Source organism: Tenrec ecaudatus, chromosome 18, assembly GCF_050624435.1.
Source record: "Tenrec ecaudatus isolate mTenEca1 chromosome 18, mTenEca1.hap1, whole genome shotgun sequence".
Classification (NCBI taxonomy): domain Eukaryota; kingdom Metazoa; phylum Chordata; class Mammalia; order Afrosoricida; family Tenrecidae; genus Tenrec; species Tenrec ecaudatus.
This window is the reverse complement of record NC_134547.1, coordinates 72742176-72760648: the sequence shown is the minus strand read 5'-3', so window position 1 is coordinate 72760648 and position 18473 is coordinate 72742176. Positions and strand designations below refer to the sequence as shown.

The following is an 18473-nucleotide window of genomic DNA, read 5'->3' as shown; positions in this document are numbered from 1 at the left end:
CTGCTGGCGGGTGGACTTGAGGCAGGTCCTGCTCACAGGAACTTCCAGGAGAGCTGGTGGGTTCCCCACGGAGTCTGCTCCTGAGGTCACAGGACCAGGAGCTGAGGCTGGGGAAGCCACAGTGATCAGGCCTTCAGAGCTGGAGACGTAGTGGTAACAGAAGAGGCTGCTCGTGGCAAGGTCAGCAGTTCAAAACCACCAGCTGCTCCGAGGGAGGGAGATGAGGTCTTCTACGCCTGTAAAGAGTCAGTCTTGGACACCCACAGGGGCAGTGCTCCCCTGTCCTCAAGGGTCACCGTGAGTCAGAGAGGACCCGATGGCACGAGTTGGATTTGTTTCAGGCGGCTGAGCTCCAGCAGCATCGTGGGTACGTGTTGGGCTGGTAGCCAACCTTAAGGTCAGTGGTTCAATCCCTCCAGCCACTCCACAGGATGAAGATGAGGCAGGGTTTGTCCTCCAGCAGAGTGACAGTCTCAGAGACCCACTGGGTCAGTTCTGCCCTTTCGGCACCAACAACTCCATGGCTTGGAGTTTGGGTTTTGTGGCCTCAGATTGGGGCTGGTAGGGGCTCTGAGGTCCAGCTGCAAGTGGTCGGCCCCGGAGTGTCTCCTCACACAGTGTCAGCCTCCCAGGAACTCCCAGGCCCTACCTAGGCTGCAGGGCCACAGGTGCACTGCCCAAGCCCTGCCCCAGTGATCAGAGGGGCACTACAGGAGCTGGCGTCCTGGTGGCATGGTGGGTAAGCATTCGCCGGCTACCTGGAAGGTGTGTGTACTGAACCCACCAGCTCCTCCGGGGGAAAGATGGGGTAGCCGGCTGGCTTCCGTAGAGATGACAGCCTTGGGAGCCCGGGAAGTTGGGTGGTTCTCCCTGGTCCTGCCGAGTGGCCGTGCATCAGAAGGGACCCACCGGCCTGGCATTGGTTGGCACTGGGAGGAAGAGGGAGGTAGAAGCCAGACCTGGGGAGGCACTTTGGGAATGCTTCCATATGGGTGTCCACCCACACCCACCCCCAGACAAGGAAGCTGAGGCTTACCTTGTGACCAATGAGCACTCGTGGAGGTGGGAGCCTGCCCCTTTGATCTCTCCCAGCTGCAGCCCCCCCTTAAGGGAGATGAGGGGAGGGGAGCTTGAGAAAGCCCCTCCCTAGGGAGGGACCTGCCGGTGGCCCCCAGAGGGCCTCTTAATCCCCAGCAGCCCCGTGGAGCTGGAGCCTTCCAGCAGCTAGCTCTGGGGTCAGATCGCCCTGCCTCCACACATTGGAATGGGAGCCCCCTGCACGCTGCTGAGGCCCCTTAATTAACAACTCCCTGACCGACCTGGACACCCACCTCCCACACAACCCTGCACACCCGAGAGGCAGCTGACCTGCTGGGAGGGTGCCTGACGTGTCCCCCATGCCCACGACCATCTCTCTCACCCCAAAGTCAGCGTCTGGTGGTGAGAACAATCGGGTGGGATGGTGGCGGGTATTGGGACTCCATGGGTCGTGTGGGGTGGGGTGGAGTGGGGTGGAGCCGAGTGAGGATAGTAGGGTACAAAGAGGGGTGGGGACGTGGGGGGGAAGGCAGGGGGGCTCTGCACTGGGAGGAGGCCAGCCTTCGGCAGAGGCGGCCCTGCAGGGAGCTGTGTGCCTGGAACTGTGCCTTGCCTCGTTGCCCTGTGTCTGCAGCCATGGAGGAGTGGCCCCAGGAAAGTGGGGGCCTCGTGGGGAAAGAGGCCCCCATCGCCGTCGGCCCCGGCCACACCAGCCCCGGCCTGTCGTCGCTGGGCGCCATCTTCATCCTGATGAAGTCCGCCCTGGGGGCCGGCTTGCTCAACTTCCCCTGGGCCTTCCAGCAGGCTGGAGGGCTGGGCCCCGCCTTCCTGGTAGAGCTGGTGAGCCGGGTCTCTGAGGGCTGGGGGCCCGGTGGGGCCTGGCATTGCCAGGAGGGCAGCCTGGCCACTGGAGCCCCGGGCACAGAGGGTGCCAGTGACTGATGGCCCCGAGTGGCAGTGCCTGCTTATCTTGGTTCCGTACGAAACTTACTGCCCTCAAGTCAGTTCTTACGGTGGCCCTATAGGACGGGGTAGAACTGCCCCTGCGGGCCCCTGAGATGTCACTCTTTATGGAACAAACAGCCCCCTACAAGACACGCAAAGCCCATGTATAGCCGAGCACTGGGTGAACCTCTCCACAGACACGTGCGAGCACACAGGCACGCAGCACATGTGCCCAGCATGCACACGTGCAGATACATAGTGCATGTACACACATGTATCTAGCACCTAGCAGGCACACACACTACACACTCATATATTGCAACTATTAGAATGTGCGCCTACCACACGTGCTCAGCATACATGCGCACAAACCCACACTCGTGAACACTGTTTTTCCACTGCTGCCTGTGTGGGCTGGGTCTCTTGTAGCCAAGACCCACCGCCAGCCCAGTGTCACTTATCTGGGCTGGTCACAAGTTCGAGGTGCTCCTTGGAGATAAGAGGCACCCTGCCTACGCCAGCCAGCCAGCTTCTGCATCTTCACCTCGCCTCTTGTCAGCCCCTCTTGACGGCGCCCCTCGGCCCTGCCCGTCCCCACCTCCTCCTGCGTCTGGGTGTCCTCACCGGTTCCCATGCAGACTCGGCTGGGGCTGGGGCCCGGTCTGGTCTTCTCCAGGTCCTCAGCCACAAAGACACCAAGGCCACAGCTGGGAGCAGGAGTGGGGGGGTGCCATCTGCTCCAGCACAGAGAGACTGCACCCCAGGACAGCGTGGACACAGATGTGGCTAGCCTGGGGTGCCCTGTCAGAACCAGGTCCTGGGCTGTAGGAGACCCGTGTCCCAGGTGGAGGTGAGGAGGGTGTCCTGGGCTGGGAGGTGGGGGGGACATCAAGGTCTAGTGGCCAGAGGGAGCAGGGTCCCACAGAAGCTGCTCCCACTTGGCTTCCCGAGTAACAGAGTCAAGCTGCTTGTCTGGTGGCTGAGTGGCAGCCCCCGTAGGTGAGGAGGCTGCTCCTCGGGCCCAGAACCACTGTCCTCCACAGAAACGGTGGGTGAGGGGCCAGGAGCCTGCCCCTAGAGACCAGGTCGAGCCTCGCCCTGCCCTGCTACAGGCCAGCTGGACTCCAGGGCCAAACGGCACAGCCTCCCGGAACCACGCTTCTGCAGGCCCATTGACCAGGCAGCACCTGTCCATGTGCAGACCTCACCGTGGTGAAGGGAAGGGGCCCGTGTGCTCAAAGATACCTGCTCTGGATGCCCGCTCGTTCCTCAGTGCCTGAGACGCCACACCACCCAGATGGCCACCCTGGAGTGTGCCGGGCGACAGAACAGGAGTGGGCAGGAGAGGGCCCCGGCCGCCACCAATAAGCTAACCTGGTGTGACTGAGAAGCCTAGGAGTCGTGGTGCTGTGCACCAGGGGCCAGAGAGAGGGCACAGATGGCGACCAGGAAACCACGCTGCTGCCCGAGCGAGCAAGCAAGCGAGAGCTGGCTGGGCGTGGTGGCCCCTGGGAAGGGACCTGGGGAAGTTCAGGGGGCGGGGAGGCCACAGTTGTCCCCTCAGGTGGCACTTGCTCATCTGTTGCCATTGCTCCAGTGATGGCCAGCTGCTGCCGAGGGACTCCTGAGACATGACGCCCCCTCTCCCCCGGGGGGTTTCAGAACCGATGGCCAGGTCTTGCTCCCTCTGCACCTCCGGGTAGACAGAACCTTCCAGCCCTTTGGCCCGACCTCGCTTCAGACGATCTGCTGGAGACGTGTGCTGTGCGACCTCGCAGGAGAGAAGGGGATCCCAGACAGACGTCACGCCCTAAGGAATGTCCCCCGCACCAGGGCATGGATGGGGAAGTGCCCCGGTGTCTGCTTGTGATACTGAAATGCTTCCAGAGTGGACATGGCTGAGAGGGATGGACAGGTGGGGAGGAAACGTGTAGGGGGTCGCTCCCTGTGAGATCAAGAACCACTCATATGTCTTTAAGCCAAGAAGTGGTGTTTGTAGGTGAGCGGGAACAGGTGTGCACGGTTCTTATTTAGCCTCTCTTCCCTGTAAGAAAGCAGCCCAGGTGGCTTGTGGTTATGCAGTTCGAAATCACTAGCTGCTCCCAGGGAGACAACTAGGACTTTCTATTCCAGTAAAAAGTTATCGTATCAGAATCCCACAGGAGCATCTCCACCCTGTCCCATAGGGTCACTGTGAGTCAGAATCGACCGCAGTGAGTTTGGTTTGGCGGGGTGGGCTACACCTTAATCTACCAACCACAAGGTCAGTAGTTTGAACCTGCCAGCCCTCTGAGGGAGGAATTCAAGGAGGCCTGCTCTGTAAAGACCGACCGTCTCAAAACCCACGGGGGCGGTTCTCCTCTGTCTGGCAGGAGCAGCCGGAGTCAAAACCAACTCGAAGGCATTGGGTTTGGGTTCCGGGACCAAAGAGTTTCCTAAGGAGCTGTATGCAAATAGCTGGGCTGAGGAGTGTCCCCCAAAGGCCTCTGCAGAGCTGGGGTGGAGACACAGATGCTGGGTGTGCTGAGCCCAGGTGTGTCCTCTCCAGCTAACCATCAGGCCGCCCCGCCCACACATGTGAGGTTAACTCTCATCACGTTAGGCCAGTGGGGGCAGAATGGTTTGAAGCTCCAGGGCCCGGCCTCACAGCCTCCGCGGGCTTCTCTGGGGGCAGCAGCCTCGGCCTCTGCAGGCCCCTGAGCCTCCCCGGAGTGGCCGACCGTGTCCCGTGCAGGTCTCCTTGCTCTTCCTGCTCAGCGGGCTGCTGGTCCTGGGCTACGCGGCTTCCGTGAGTGGCCAGCCCAGTTACCAGGCTGCGGTCCATCGGCTGTGCGGCCCCGGCGTCGGGAAGCTGTGTGAGGCCTGCTTCATCGTCAACCTGCTCATGATCTCGGTGGCCTTCCTCAGGGTGATCGGGGACCAGCTGGAGAAATGTGAGTACCTCAGCCTCGCGTCCGTCCACGCTGGCAGGGGAGGCTGGGGGGAGACTGGGCCTCCCCGCAGAGGCGGAACAAGACCGCCCGCCATGTTCCTGCCAGTCCTTGTGCTCCATTAGCAGCTCTCAGGAGCCCGGGTGGCACAGTGAGCTATGCATTGAGGTGCCAGCCACCAAGGTCGATGGTTCAAACCTCCCAGCTGCTTCGAGGGAGAAAGAGGAAGCTGTTGGCTCCCATGAAGAGGTTCCATCTCAGAAACCCACAGGGGCAATTCTGCTCCGTCCTATCGGGTCTCTATTTAGTTAGGCGCCTCCACAGCAGGGAGTTGGATGTTGTTGTTTGCCAGTTTTCTCACACCTGTGTGCGCCATGACCCGTTAGAGGCCGCACGATTCCAAGTGCCCCCCCTCCCCCCCCCTCCCGGCCTGAGCGCCGCCTGGCCTGCCATTGGCCAAGTGCAAGCAGGCTGTGCTGGCCTTCCGGGAACTTCCTGCGGGCGGCCGTGGGTTACAGGGCCGCTGGCTGCAAGCTCCCCGCCATGGCTGAATCAGAGGCACAAGGCACTGAGGCAGGTGGGGGGAGAGGGGGTGGAGTGAGGGAAAAGTTCCGCTCCTAGCGTTCACATTTGTTCACACACACACAGGCTTGTTACCAGCACTGCCCGCTGGGTCCCAGCACACCACTGTGGTCATTGGGTGGGCGCCCACAGTGCCCTCCGTCCTACACTCATCTGTGTCTCATTAGGGCCCTTCCAAAACAAAAGCCCCATCCAAACAGCGGCTTCTGGGGGCATCTGCTGGGCCAGCTCCACTCCGGAGGTGATGAGGGCAGTGGTGGTGGGGTTCCCAAGGGGTTCCCTTGATTGATTTTCTCAAAGGACGCAGGATGATCACAAGGGCATATTAGGAAAAGGGGTGTGTGTGTCTGTCTGTTCATTTGCTTGAAGTAAGCTTGTTCTCCCCGAAAGACTCCAAGTCCCCCTCAGTTTCACTTTTCTTCCTTTTTCTGGCCACTTGGACCTTGATCTGGTGGGGGTGGGGTGTGTACGGCTGTGAGCTTTCACTTTGTTTGGGGGTTTTAAAAAATTGTTGGTTTTTTTTAAAGAAACCTAGTCTTATATCGTTGCACAACCTTGCTCGACAATTGAAACCAGTAATAATACCCCATTACACCCCCTACCCCTGTAAATGTGGCTCTTATTTTCCCCTCTGTGTTAGTCTGGGTACATTAGAGAAACCAATTCACAGAAACTTATGTATAAGAGAGTTTTATATAAAGGTTAAGTGCACATCAAGAAAACATTCCAGCCCAGTGCTGCCCATGCCCACCAGCCCAACATTAGCCCATATGTCTGACACCAATCCACAAAGTCCTCCTCCATCTCACAAAACACACACTATGACGCTGACTGCAGGAGAAAAGCCGAGTCAGTGAGCGTGTCAGCATCTCAGCGCTGGCAGGGGTCTCCACATGACTGCTCCAGCACCCAGGGCTACATCGGGGTAGGTCATTGCTGCTTCTCCTTGGGAATATCTTACAGGAAGTGAGCCTTGCAAGCTGAAGCAGGGAACTGGCTAAGGCAGCTGCACCCTGGTCCCACCATCACAAAGCAAGAGACCCGAGAACTAGAAAGGCGAGGCTCACCGAGTCATTTATCCCTCTGCCCTTCAATTAACCCCACATGTGTTTATCAGCCAAGTTGGCACAGTAAACTTTAACTTTCTTCCCCTTCCCCTTCTATTATTTCCTATGTTTCCCCCCCTCTCCGCCCGACCCCACTCCCGGGCTTGCTCTCGGCTTCAAAGTATTTGTTTTTGGTGTGCAAACCACTTTCCTTTGCCTTTCCTTGTAATCGTGGTGTCTCGAGACTTTCATAAGATCGGCTCACTTTCCCAAGCAGAGCGTGCTCCAACTTTGTCCTTGTCTTGCGATATTGGAGACTCCTGGTTCTTTTTTATTGTGTGTAACGTTTTTTATTGTGTGTTCCATTGGAAGAATGCAGAGAGAGAGAGAGAGAATGTGTGTGTGTGTGTGTGTGTGTGTGTGTGTGTGTGTACCCACTCCTCTGTCAGCGGAGTTGTTGGTTGTCTGCATGTGTTTGCTCCTGCGGAGGGAGATTGTGTGGCAAACACAGGTGTGCATGTGTCCGGTCAAGTTGGCTTCTTGATCTCTGTAGAGTACATACTCAGGACACAGATTGCGTGTGAGAGCATCAGGTACTCGTGTTTGCATCTGTTCAGGGAAGCGTCACACGGATTCCCGTGGTTGGTGGATGCTTCTCCCGGCCCGGCAGGGTGTCCGGGCACACCGGTCTCTCCCCATCCTCTCCAGCATGGATTCTCCTCTGAATTCTGCTGGAGGTGTTGGCCTGACGTGGGGCACCTGGTTGCTGAAGGCTGTGTTTCTCTTACCGCTAGCGCACAGGAACGCTGGATGCTGGTTTCCTGGATGCCGTCTTTGGGAAATTATCTATTCTCGCCTCCTGCCTGTGGGTCCACGGGGCTATTTGTGCTTTTTCCTGTTGAGATCTTGCCATTTGCTATGCATCTGGGTGAGGAACCCATTGTCCTGTATGCCGAGGGAGAAGTTTTAAGAACCTGGAAACCTTCCCTGGGGGACGAAGACCGGGAAGTTGCACGGAGGTCACTTTGGTCTTTGCTTTCCCACCACAGCCAGGCACCGGCTCCTCCTCCCTCCGGGGGCAGCCAGGGCCATCCTAGGACAATTTAGTAGGGAAACCTCACCCCCATCCGCCCGACAGCTACCATCTTGTGCCTTCAGGCTTCTTTGTGATCCCCAAACTCAAGGAACATTGAAAAAGGAACATGAGTGGAGTCCCTCCGGGAAGCCCCCACTGCTGTTTGTTTGAGTATTTTGCTCTCATGCTACAAATCAAAGGCCCATAGATTCGCTGGGGAAGGGCCGGAGAGATCCGTTGATCTGCTTCCATCTCGGCAAGCTTTGCTGTTTGTAGTGGAACGCAGGTTTCTGTGCGCCTGCTTAGCCTTTCTGATGCTCCGCTGTCGAATCTAATCCTCCGGTACTGACTGCTCCTTCCGACTCCCCGCACCCCGCACCGCCTGCTTTCCTCTCCCCCTCTGCCTCAGAGCCTGCTTGTGGCTGGGGAATTGGGAGGATGCACATCCTGTGGGCACCATATGGTCCTCTGAGTCCCCCTCGGGCAATCTCAGGCTCTTAATTGGGGATGATTGACGTGGTGGGGCGGAGGCCGGCCACTTCCCTGCGCCTGCGCTTTTATTCTGCCCCGTCTTCGCAAAGGAAGCAAGAAGGCCACTGGCTGCGCAGTGCTGAGACGGAAGGGTCTCTTGGGAAAGGATCCTGGTGGTGCGGTGGTTAGCGCTCCATGTTGAACCGATTGATGAGTGGGCCGTGGGAACTCCCCAGCCAGCTCTGCTGGAGAGAAATTTTTGACGGCTTCTGCTAAGATCTGCAGCTTTGGAGCCCCCCATGGGGTTGTCCTGCTCTGCCCTGTGGGGTCTCTGCGAGCCGGATAGACCCGTGGCAGCAGCATGTCTTACAGAGGAAGCCCTGAGTGGGTGGGTTCAAACCCCAAACCACACTCCCTGCTGTCGAGCCAACGCGGGCCCCACAGGACAGGATTGAGCTGCCCCCGGGGGTTTCTGAGGCTGAAACTTTACAGGAGCAGACAGCCTCATCTTTCTCCCTCGGAGCAGCTGGTGGTTCTGAACTGCGGATCATGTGAGCAGCCAGAAGCCCTTGCCGGCCAGTGGCCAGCTGAGGCGATCTCAGGCATCAGAGGCAGCTGGTCTTGCTGCGTGGAAAGGGGTGTAGACAGAGAAGCAGTGGGCCATCCAGGCCTGGGGAGGGGGGCCCCAGGGACAGGGGGAGCAATGCTTGCTTGTGTCAGGTTGGGTGCTTCTGTTGGGTGGGCTTTCCACAGGCAAGCCTAGATTCAGTGAGGGGTGTGTGTTGGGGGAGGGCAGATACAGGCTAGGAGGGGCCCCTCTGGGAGGGCACTCAGGTGGGGGGGGCCATTGGGTACAGTGGTTGCTGCTGACAACCCCCAGGCCCACCCTCCACCCTCCACTTGCCCCACAGTGCATGAGTTCCTGCTGCCCACTGTGCCCCCCGCCCCTCGGCCCTGGTATGCCGACCAGCGCTTCCTCCTGACTCTACTCTCCTGCCTGGTTATCCTGCCCCTGTCGGTCCCCCGGGAGATTGGCTTCCAGAAGTACACGAGGTGCGAGGGGACTCGGGCCCTTCCTGGCAGGTGTCCCGGTGGGGGTGGGGGGTGGGGGAGGCACAGAAAGGGCACAGTTGGCTGCTTGGCTAGAGGTCCAGCCATGTGTGGTGGAGCACGACTCTCCCGACATGGGCCCTCGCCATGGCAGCTGGTTTTTATCCTGTGTTTCCGTGGGCCCGGGGGGAGCTGCTGCCAGGGCTTGAACAGACCTGGACACGAGTAGTGGACAGAGGAGGCGGGACCGAGACGAGCGGCCTAGGCGTTTCCTGCTGGTCCTCGTGTGTCCCTTACTGACTTCTCAGTATGGAATTGTTGCAGACTTTTCCATGCATGGGCACGTCTTCCCCTTGGTCCGAGGTTCTTTGTGCAGTTTTGAGACCGTTAAATCCAAACTCACTGGCAGCAAGTCGATGGTGACACTTCCTGTGACCCCAGAGGACAGGCTGGAAGAGCCCCTGTGGGTTCCCGAGACCCCTCGGGTCGATTCTGACTCACAGCAACCCTGTAGGACAGGCTGGAACTGCCCCTGTGAGTTTCCAAGACTGGGACTCTTCCTGGGAGCAGACAGCCTCATCTTTCTCCCTCGGAGCAGCTGGTGGCTTCAAACTGCTGACTTTGAGGGCAGCATCCCAACTTGTAACCAAGGCACCACCTGGGCTCCTATGCAAAAGTGCAGCCTGGCAAACCTGCCCCACGCCTAGACCCTTTCCTCTCCTGTCTGAGAGTGTTCACCTTGATACAAGACCACACAGGCAGGGCAGGGTCCTGGGGGAACTGGGAGAGACCCTGCCCCCTTCCCTCTGTTATGGGCTGGAGCCAGTGTCCTGGGCTGGCCATGTGCTTGAGAGGTGGATGCACCGACAGCTGACACATGCTCACTGCCAGGCAGGAATGTGGCAGGTCTGCTCGCTTCCTCTGACTCGTGCTGTCTGTGCTGCACAGATGTGGGCATCAAGGCCCAGGATGCCAGGCTAGGGAGAGGTAGTACTGACACATGCAAACTGTAGTGGCCTGCTCCCTGGTCCTTCCTGGTAGTTGGGTCTCCACCCTCCAGGTAGTCCGGGTCTCCACCCTGTATGTTGGCTGTGTGTACCACCTGCTCCCTAACACCGTCTGCGCACACGCATGCACACATAAATGCACACATAAATGCACGTGTGTGCCTGTCTGTGTCTACATCAGCATCCTAGGCACCCTGGCCGCCTGCTACCTGACCCTGGTCATTGTGCTGCAGTACTACCTCTGGCCCGAGGGCTTGGCTCAGGAGCCCCGTTTTTCACAGAGGTGAGTCTAAGAGACTGGCTTTTTGGTGGCATCCTGGGGGAGCCCAGAAAGGCAGTGATGAGGTCCCTGCAGGAGCGAGTCCCTGAGGTTTGCAGAGATCTCTGGCTCCTCGCTGAGAAATTCTCCTCCTGGTGCCTGATTGGACTGGGGAGGGCCTCAGGGGTGGCTCTCTGGGTGTTAGCTAGGGCCAGTTCCACAGGTGGGGACCCTGAAAAGGCTTGTCCTGTGGATCTGTCCCTCACCACCCCACCTCCTGGGTGGTTTGGATGGAGATCAAACCATCCTTGCCCTCCTGGGCATCTACTGGTGGATCCAACTTGCACCTCTGTGCTTCACTTCTCCATAGAGGGCAGGGGAGCCAGGGGTTACTTCCAGCTCCCTGTGACCGCCTCTTGGCCATCAGGTGTCCATGTGGGTCTGGGTAAAACATGGTACATGTAGCAGCATTCTCATATCCAGAAGCCCGGAGTGGGTGTGGGGGCTGAAACACAGCCAGTCTCATTATGCTTCATCTCCTGGAAGACCCCTCCTTACAGGTGGCAGGTGGTGTGAGGGGGGCTTCTCTCGCTCACACACACCTCCCCTCCTCACCTCCAGCCCCTCTTCCTGGAGCTCCATGTTCAGCGTCTTCCCCACCATCTGCTTTGGGTTCCAGGTAATTGTAGGTCAGCTCTGTGAGTGAGTGCCGTCAGTCTGTGTGAGTCCACCTGCTCTCTGGGCTCTACCCCTGTCTGGCCCTCGGGGATATTGTTCAGAGACTCCCTCTGGGCCCTGGCAGGGCTGGGCAAGGGGGCGTGTGGGCTGAGCTGGGGGAGAGGCCTGGTTTGGGCTCAGGGCACAGGGAGGCATGAGTTGAACCAGGAGTGTGGCCCTGCTGACAGTCCATCCCCTGCACTTGGTCACGTGCGGGGGCCTGGGACCCACCCTTCCACCCCTCCCTGCAGGGCCCAGGACGTGGAGACTAGCCAGGCTCTTGGTCACACTCACACATGCTGTGCAGGTGGATTCTGCCCTCGGGGACACAGAAAGGAAACAGAACCCAGATCCTGCCTCAGGGAGGGACCGACCTGTGTGTGGTCCAGCTGTGGGGGCAGAGGAGCTGGGGCAGATCCACAGCATGTTGACAGCAGGCTGTGGGAGGGAGTGGGGTAAAGCAGAGAATCGCAGGGGAGAGTCGTCCCACTGGCCTGGAGGAACAGCTTCTGAGGGGGGCTTGTTGGGAGCACCAGGTGAAGGGCAGAGGGCAGCATGAAGCAGAGGGAGATCCAGCCTGTTTGGGGGGCGTGGCAGTATCCCACTCTGCAGTAGGGGTGCAGTGGGCAACTGGGTTTGGCCTTGCCTCCTGTGGACACAGATCCGCCCTTCCTTGTTTGTTTTAGGGCAGAGCTGCTGCCCGCGCCCTCCTCCCCTGGCCAATGGGCCAGCTGCGGGCTCCCCCATCCCTCTCTAACTCGGGAGGCCCTCCTGTCATGCCTCTCCCTCACTGAGGCTCCCTGGAGTCTCCTTTGTAGAAGGCTCCGATGATGTGGCTGTCAGCAGCTCGGGTTTCATTGGAGCAGCCCCCCTCCTACCCACCCGTCTGCCCTGCCCAAGCAGCAGGCAGTGCCATCTGGCAGGGCCAGCTTCACCCCTGGGGTCTGCGCTCAGTTTTAAAGGGGTGCCCCTCACTTCTCGCTCGGCCCCTCAGCCGACTCTCCTAACAACGGAGGCCTAGGCTGGGGTTTCAGATGCCGGCCTGAGGGAGAGCTTACCCAAACCTGGACCCCTGACCACCCGGGGGATGCATGGAGAGGAAGATGGCAGGGAGGAGGGGGAGTAGGGCCACAGCTGGAGGGGGTTGGCCTGTAACCATGAAGGGGGCCAGTGCCCACCTACCCCCAAACACAGAAGCAGGACCCTTCCTCCCCACCCTGTGGCCATGGTCAGATGCACCTGTGTTTTTATACTGCTGAGGGGCAACTTGCCTGCCCGCCAACAGGCCCTCTCCGAGTGTCTGAGGGGGTGACGGGTGGCGAGGGAGGGGCAGACCCCTATTGGGGCCAGGCTCCATGCTGCTGCCAGTCACAGAGAATTTTTATCAGAAAGAAACCCCCCCTCCCGCTCTGAGAGCTTGAGCCATGCCCCCTACTATCCCCCCCCCCCCACTGCCAGGGTCTACTGTGCGCATGTTCCCTTCTGGCTGTTGTCGCTCAGCGAGGTCACGTGGGTCTGTCCCTGGCAGCTGGGGAGCTCACAGGGCCCAGGGTCATAGTCTTGACCTGGTTCCTGGAATGGCAGCGGGCACCAGGACTTCACTGCCTGACGCCTGACCACGTTCTGTGTCTTCCTCCACTTACGGCTGGACATTGGTGCTCTTTCTGTCCCTTGGCTGTTACATGCTCTGTCCTATGTCCCAGCCACAGTGGGGAGTGATGTGGGGAGGAGCCTGGGGTCTTCATGAGAGAGGGGGGGTGTCAAGCTGCCCTCCCCAGGACCAGCCCTAGGTTCTTGGGGAACACTTGTGGTGCCAACCCGCCTGGACCCCAACATACAGCCCCCTTTGCGATCTGGGCTTGCTGCTGCGGGGACCAATCCTGACTCCGTGAGACCTTTTGATGCAGTGGGATAGCCCCCCGGGTGTCTGTAACCGTGCTCCTCACGGGGGTGGTTGACCAGGTGGTCTCCGGCAGAGCTTCTGGGTGGGTGGGACTCCCGACAGTCCCCTCAGTAGCCGAACACTTAACCACTGTGCCACCAGGACTCTTGGGCACGCCTGGGCTCTGGGCCCATGTGAGGCCCTGGGGGGACTTCACATTGCAGTGGCCTGTGTGACATCACCAGGTCAGGCAGCAGCTCCAGCAGTATTCTCCCCCGGACCCTTTTCCCCAGGGCGCCCACCCTGTTGTGTAACTAGGGTGGGGGCCACCACTGATGTGCAGTGGGAGGTTAGGAGTGCTACTCACCCCGCCTTCACCTGTGCATACAGTGGGCCACCAGTGCTGGGAAGTTCTTCTCTGGTCTCAAGGATCTCTGGTGGTGCCATGCTAAAGCCCTGGGCTGGTGGTTCAAACCCACCAGCTACTGGTCACTGGGTTGGGACCCATCCGTGGGAATGGGTTCTGTTTCAGGGGTCCCTAGACCTACAGGGGGAACGGAGTATCGATGCCACCGAAAGGGGCTGTGCCACATGTGTGAGTTGGCGTGTCCGAGTCCTGGATCACCCTGAACCTCTGTGACCGTCTGTGTGGCGTGGGTGTGCATGTCCGCCCCGTCCCTTCCTGTGCCGTCTACTCTAGCACCCTCGGGTGGTGGCCTTGGGATACAGTGTCCTCTGGCTGCAGCGTGGTGCTGAGCCCACACACCACCTTCTCCCGCCAGTGTCACGAAGCCGCTGTGTCCATCTACTGCAGCCTGGACGACCAGCGTCTCTCCCGCTGGGCCCTGGTCTCCACGCTGTCCCTGCTGGCCTGCTGCCTCGTCTACTCGCTGACGGGTGAGGGCGGGCCTGGCGGGCCATGTTCTTCTCCAGGTTCTAATCCACCGGCCGCTCTGAGGGAGAAAGAGGAGGCTGTCGGTAGAGATTTACAGCCTCCCTCCCTCCCTCCCTCCCTCCCCCACAGGGCAGTTCCATTCTGCCCTGCCGGGCTGTGAGTGCAGGGGACAGGACAGGGAACGGAGAGTATCACTTCAAAGCATGGCGTCTGACTTATGGTCACTCACTCTTTTAGTCAACCCCTGGTCACTGTATTGGGTAGCAGGCACCCCACAGGTAACCCTAGCTTTGTGGCTGAGAAGTGGTGGGGTAGCATCCACCTTACAGGGTGACACCACCTTCTGCGGATAAGTATCAGGGATTCAGTCCTAAGGACGGGTGCCTTGGGACCCCCAGGGTATACCAGGAGTCACGGTGTGTGGCCATGGCCTCTCCTTTTACTGACCAGACCCCACCTTCCACCTCTCAGGGGCTTACGGCTTCCTGACCTTTGGGGCCGACGTCTCAGCTGACATCCTGATGTCCTACCCAGGCGGGGACGTGGTCATCATCGTAGCCCGAGTCCTCTTCGCTGTCTCCATTGTCACTGTCTACCCCATTGTACTCTTCCTGGGCAGGTGAGACCCGCTGCCCGCACAGCCACACCTCGGGGTCACTCTCAGGATCTGAGGCCTGCCTGGACATAGGGGCACCTGTCAGTGCCCTGGGGCCCCCTGACAAATCTACACACCAATGGGTCCCTGACCAAGCTGGTGACAGGTCCATGTTACCCCCTTCCCAAGTGTCCAGGGAGCCTCTCTCCCCTGCCTGCCTCTAGGCTTCTGGTGTGGCAGGCCAGCCTGGGCTTATGGCAACATGGCTTCTATCTCTGCTACATCCTCCAGCCCTCTGCCCTTTCCCACCCCCAGCCTCTGCTTCAACTCCAGTCTCTCCTCCCACCCACTAGTCCTCTTCCCCGCCCCCCCAGCCTCTGTATGGGAGACCATGGAGACATTGTGGGTTGGGGTTCAGGCGATCACAGTCAGGCAAGTGTGGACATAGAACAAGCATGCCAACAAAGCAATTCACACGAGTAACCACAGGGCTGGCAGTTGGAAACCCCCAGCCGTTCCACAGGAGAAAGATGAGGCTTTCTACTCCCATAATGATTTACAGCCTCGGAAGCCCGCGGGGGCAGTTCTACCGTGTCCTAGAGGGTCGCTGTGAGTGAGCATGGGCTCGGGGGCAGTGGTTTTTTTGAGTATAAAAACTGATGTGTGTATGATGAAAATGTTTCCAGTAAGGCGAGAATGATCTAGATCCGCACAGACAGAGACATGCGGTGAGCACATGTTATCAGTAAACAGGCCAGGGCAGTCACAGACCTCCCGTCTGTAAAAGCACTCCTGGGAATCACAGGAAGTTGTGGGTCTGTCCACCAACCCCCGCCTGTGGCAAAGCTGCTTTAACATGTGTAGTGCAGCCAGGCATAGGGCCCTTCACAGGAGGAAGGCAAAGGGCAGGACAACAGCCCTGTGCCAGCTTGGGAAAGACCAGAAGTTGCCACCACTGAGCTCCCCAGCAGCTAAGGGGAAGAGGGAAACCTCAGTCACATGATCACTTTTGCAGGCCAACTGCTGGGGTGCATGGTTCTTCCTTGCCACCAGGGCAGAAGGTGCTTCAAGTCCTTCCTCCCCACATCCTTGGGGGCTTGGCCTGGCTGGCTGTACTCATGGGTGCCTGTTTTCTCTGCTGGCTCCTATGTCACATCCTTTTGTACTGGGATCCACCCAAGGCCCAAACCACCTGAGGTGTAGGGATTGCTGTGGGCTCTCATAGCTGAGGCGGGGTAGGGGGCGTGTCCCATAGTCACAGGGGCGTGGTTGGCTTCCTTGGCCTTCGAAGCTGGGAGGGGTGGGCGTGGCCTGCATCAGCGGTGGGCGTGGCCCGCAGGTCGGTGCTGCAGGATGTGTGGAGGCGGAGCTGCAGGGTACCAGCAGACCCCTCGGGGCCCCGGGTGCGCATGCCCCTGACTGCGGCATGGGTGGCTGTGACACTCACCTTGACCCTGCTCCTGCCCGACCTCAGCGAGGTTATCGGCATCATCGGCGGCATCAGCGCCTTCTTCATCTTCATTTTCCCAGGTGACACCCCTGCCTGCCCAGCCAGGCTCCGCGCGTTCACCGCTGGCCTGTATGCCCTCGCGCCTGCCACCCCCACCCCGTGCCCCGTCAGTTTACCAAGCACCTGCTTAGGAGAGTCAGGTCCGGGGCTGGTGCTCTCCGAGCGCCCCCCACCCCCAGTCTTCATTTGAACATCTTGGTAGCCCCGTGGGAGTGTTCCCTCATCCCCTGCCCACAGAGGGGAAAACCGAGGCCGGAGACCCTGGGGTTGCACAGCTAGAACACAGCCGAACCGAGGTCAAACCCCGCGCTGTTCCCCCCATTGCCTGCCCACCCACAGCTGTGCTCCCGCTCCTGCCCGCCCAACTTCCGGGGCTCAGGGTGCCCCTCCCCCGCCCCTCGCAGGTCTGTGCCTCATTGGTGCCATGAATACTGAGCCCCTGGGAACAAGACTCAAGTAAGTGTCCCCAGGAGGGGCGGCGGGCAGACAGGTGTGCCTGCATGTGGACCTGGTGCCCTCTCTGAGCCCCCTCTGTGGGTGTGGCGTCGAGGGCCACAAGGGGTGGGGTCTTGGGGTGGGGGGGCGGACCAATGCTGAACAGTATCTGCGCCTACCCTGCTAGGTCCACGCCCAGCTACCCAGGGTGACATACCTGTGTGCTGGCTGATAGGTCATGCGCAGGGGCTGTGGTCGGGGCTCCGTGTGGTCAGGGAGCTGCCCTCCGCCCGCCTCGCTAGACAGAGAGGAGCTGGGAAGAGCCTCTACGAGGCGTGTCCTCCCACCCAGGCTGAAGGAGGGCTGTATGTATGAGCAGGCACCTTTTGGGGTCCCCAGACCACACACCCCGGGGAACCCCTTCAGGGTCGGCACAGCGTTTCCTCCCATTTCCCATTGGATAAAGTGAGCCCACCAGTCGGGGACACTCCCTGTGAGGCCCCCAGGGCGCAGTAACAAGCCTCACAAGCTTGGGGGCAGCACTGCAGTGACAGCCCATCTGCCCAGAGCTCTGGGGCTGGGGTGGTCCCCTCCACTCGAGACCAGAGTCCAGAATCCAGGCTTGGGAAAGGTCACTCCCGCTGGGAGCCCTGGGGGAGGGTCCCTCCTGGCCATCCTCAGCCTATGGCATATGATCCCCCATCACAGTCACTACTTCCCTGGGTCTCCTTACAAGAACGCTGGTGGTTGCTCTCAGCGGGGCGGCCCAGCACACCCTCGCCTTGCCAAGTTGCAGGAACACGACTCTTGCTGGGCGGGTCACAGTTAAAGGCCGCATCCCTTGGGAGACCATGCTTGATCCGTTGCCCGGCCAGCCGTGGGTTTGGGCTGGTGTGTCCACATAGGACGCTGCCAACACCACCGGGTCCTCCAGCTTGGCTTTCCTGGAGTCACATTGGGCAGGGAGGTGTCTTCGGATTCAGAACTGGCCCCTCAGTTGCCTGTGAGGCCCTGAAGGGGGCTCCCTCCACAGCAGGCTCTGAAGGCTTGCTTTCGCCTTGTCCCTGGTCCAAGCTCAGGCCAGCCCTCACCCTGGCCTCTGGAGAAGCCTGCCTCCCTGGCAGCCCCTCGGGTGTGCAGGGGCGGTTCCTAGCAGCTGGCACATAGGCACGTCTCCCTGAGTCGCTAGGCGTGGACCTCCTGGGCAGCTGCCTGGCTGGAGCCAGCCTGCCATGACAACAGAGCCCCTGGTTGCTTTAATGGGGCTAGAAATATTGCCGCCGGCCAGGCCATTCTGTGGCAATCTCCGTGTGGCCCTCACCCCACTGTCTGCCTGTTGTCTCTTCTGGTTGCATTAAGAGCCTGAAATCATGACCTCAGCTGCCAAGGCTCCGACCACTTGCCCCCAGCCCCTGCCACCATGGAATCAGGCCTGACCCTCCCCTGCAGAGGTCTTAGAACCTTCTCCTCGCTTGGGGGAAGGGGTACTTCCCTACTTGGGCAGTGGATAGGAAGGGGCTGAACAGCGAGCATCCTGTCCTTGGAAGGCAATGTCGGGGGCCGGGGTGGGGGTGGGATGAGGCTTCGGAGTTACAGGTGGCATGCCAATTGCTTTGGTCCCTGCCACCTTTATTTCTCCATACCCTAAGAGCCTGTCCGCACAGGTGGAGGACGCTTGGGGTCTGTCCCAGACTAGCAAGTCGCCCCATGCTTTGGCAGGTGTTGCCTGGAACTCTGGGGCGTGGTCTCCGTGCTGGTGGGCACCTTCATCTTCGGCCAGAGCACAGTGGCGGCTGTCCTGGAGCTGTTCTGAGTAGGAGAGACCCCCACGCACCATAGTCCACCACCCGGCGGACGTCACTGCTGCCAGCATGCACACGGAGGGACGCAGACCTTCTCCGGCAGTTCCTCTTGGCTTTTGCCAGTGCAAGGGGCTCTTAGTGCCAGGGGAGCCCAGCTTGGGGGTGTTGGGTGCTGGGCCTTGGGAGGGAAGAGAACCCAGCTGTCTTTGTCCTCACTGGACGCTGACCAGTTGA

At 59.9% G+C, this 18473-nt stretch overlaps 1 protein-coding gene across 1 annotated transcript; it reads left to right on the top strand.

The window, feature by feature from the left end:
* Positions 1 to 1674: 1674 nt before the first annotated feature.
* On the top strand, positions 1675 to 18250 carry SLC38A8 (solute carrier family 38 member 8). The gene is made up of 10 exons (XM_075536744.1): positions 1675 to 1878; positions 4718 to 4916; positions 8999 to 9140; positions 10326 to 10427; positions 11025 to 11082; positions 13785 to 13899; positions 14369 to 14516; positions 15832 to 16022; positions 16407 to 16458; positions 18157 to 18250. Exons 1-10 carry the CDS (start codon positions 1675 to 1677, stop codon positions 18248 to 18250), a joined length of 1305 nt encoding a protein of 434 aa, XP_075392859.1.
* Positions 18251 to 18473: the final 223 nt, after the last annotated feature.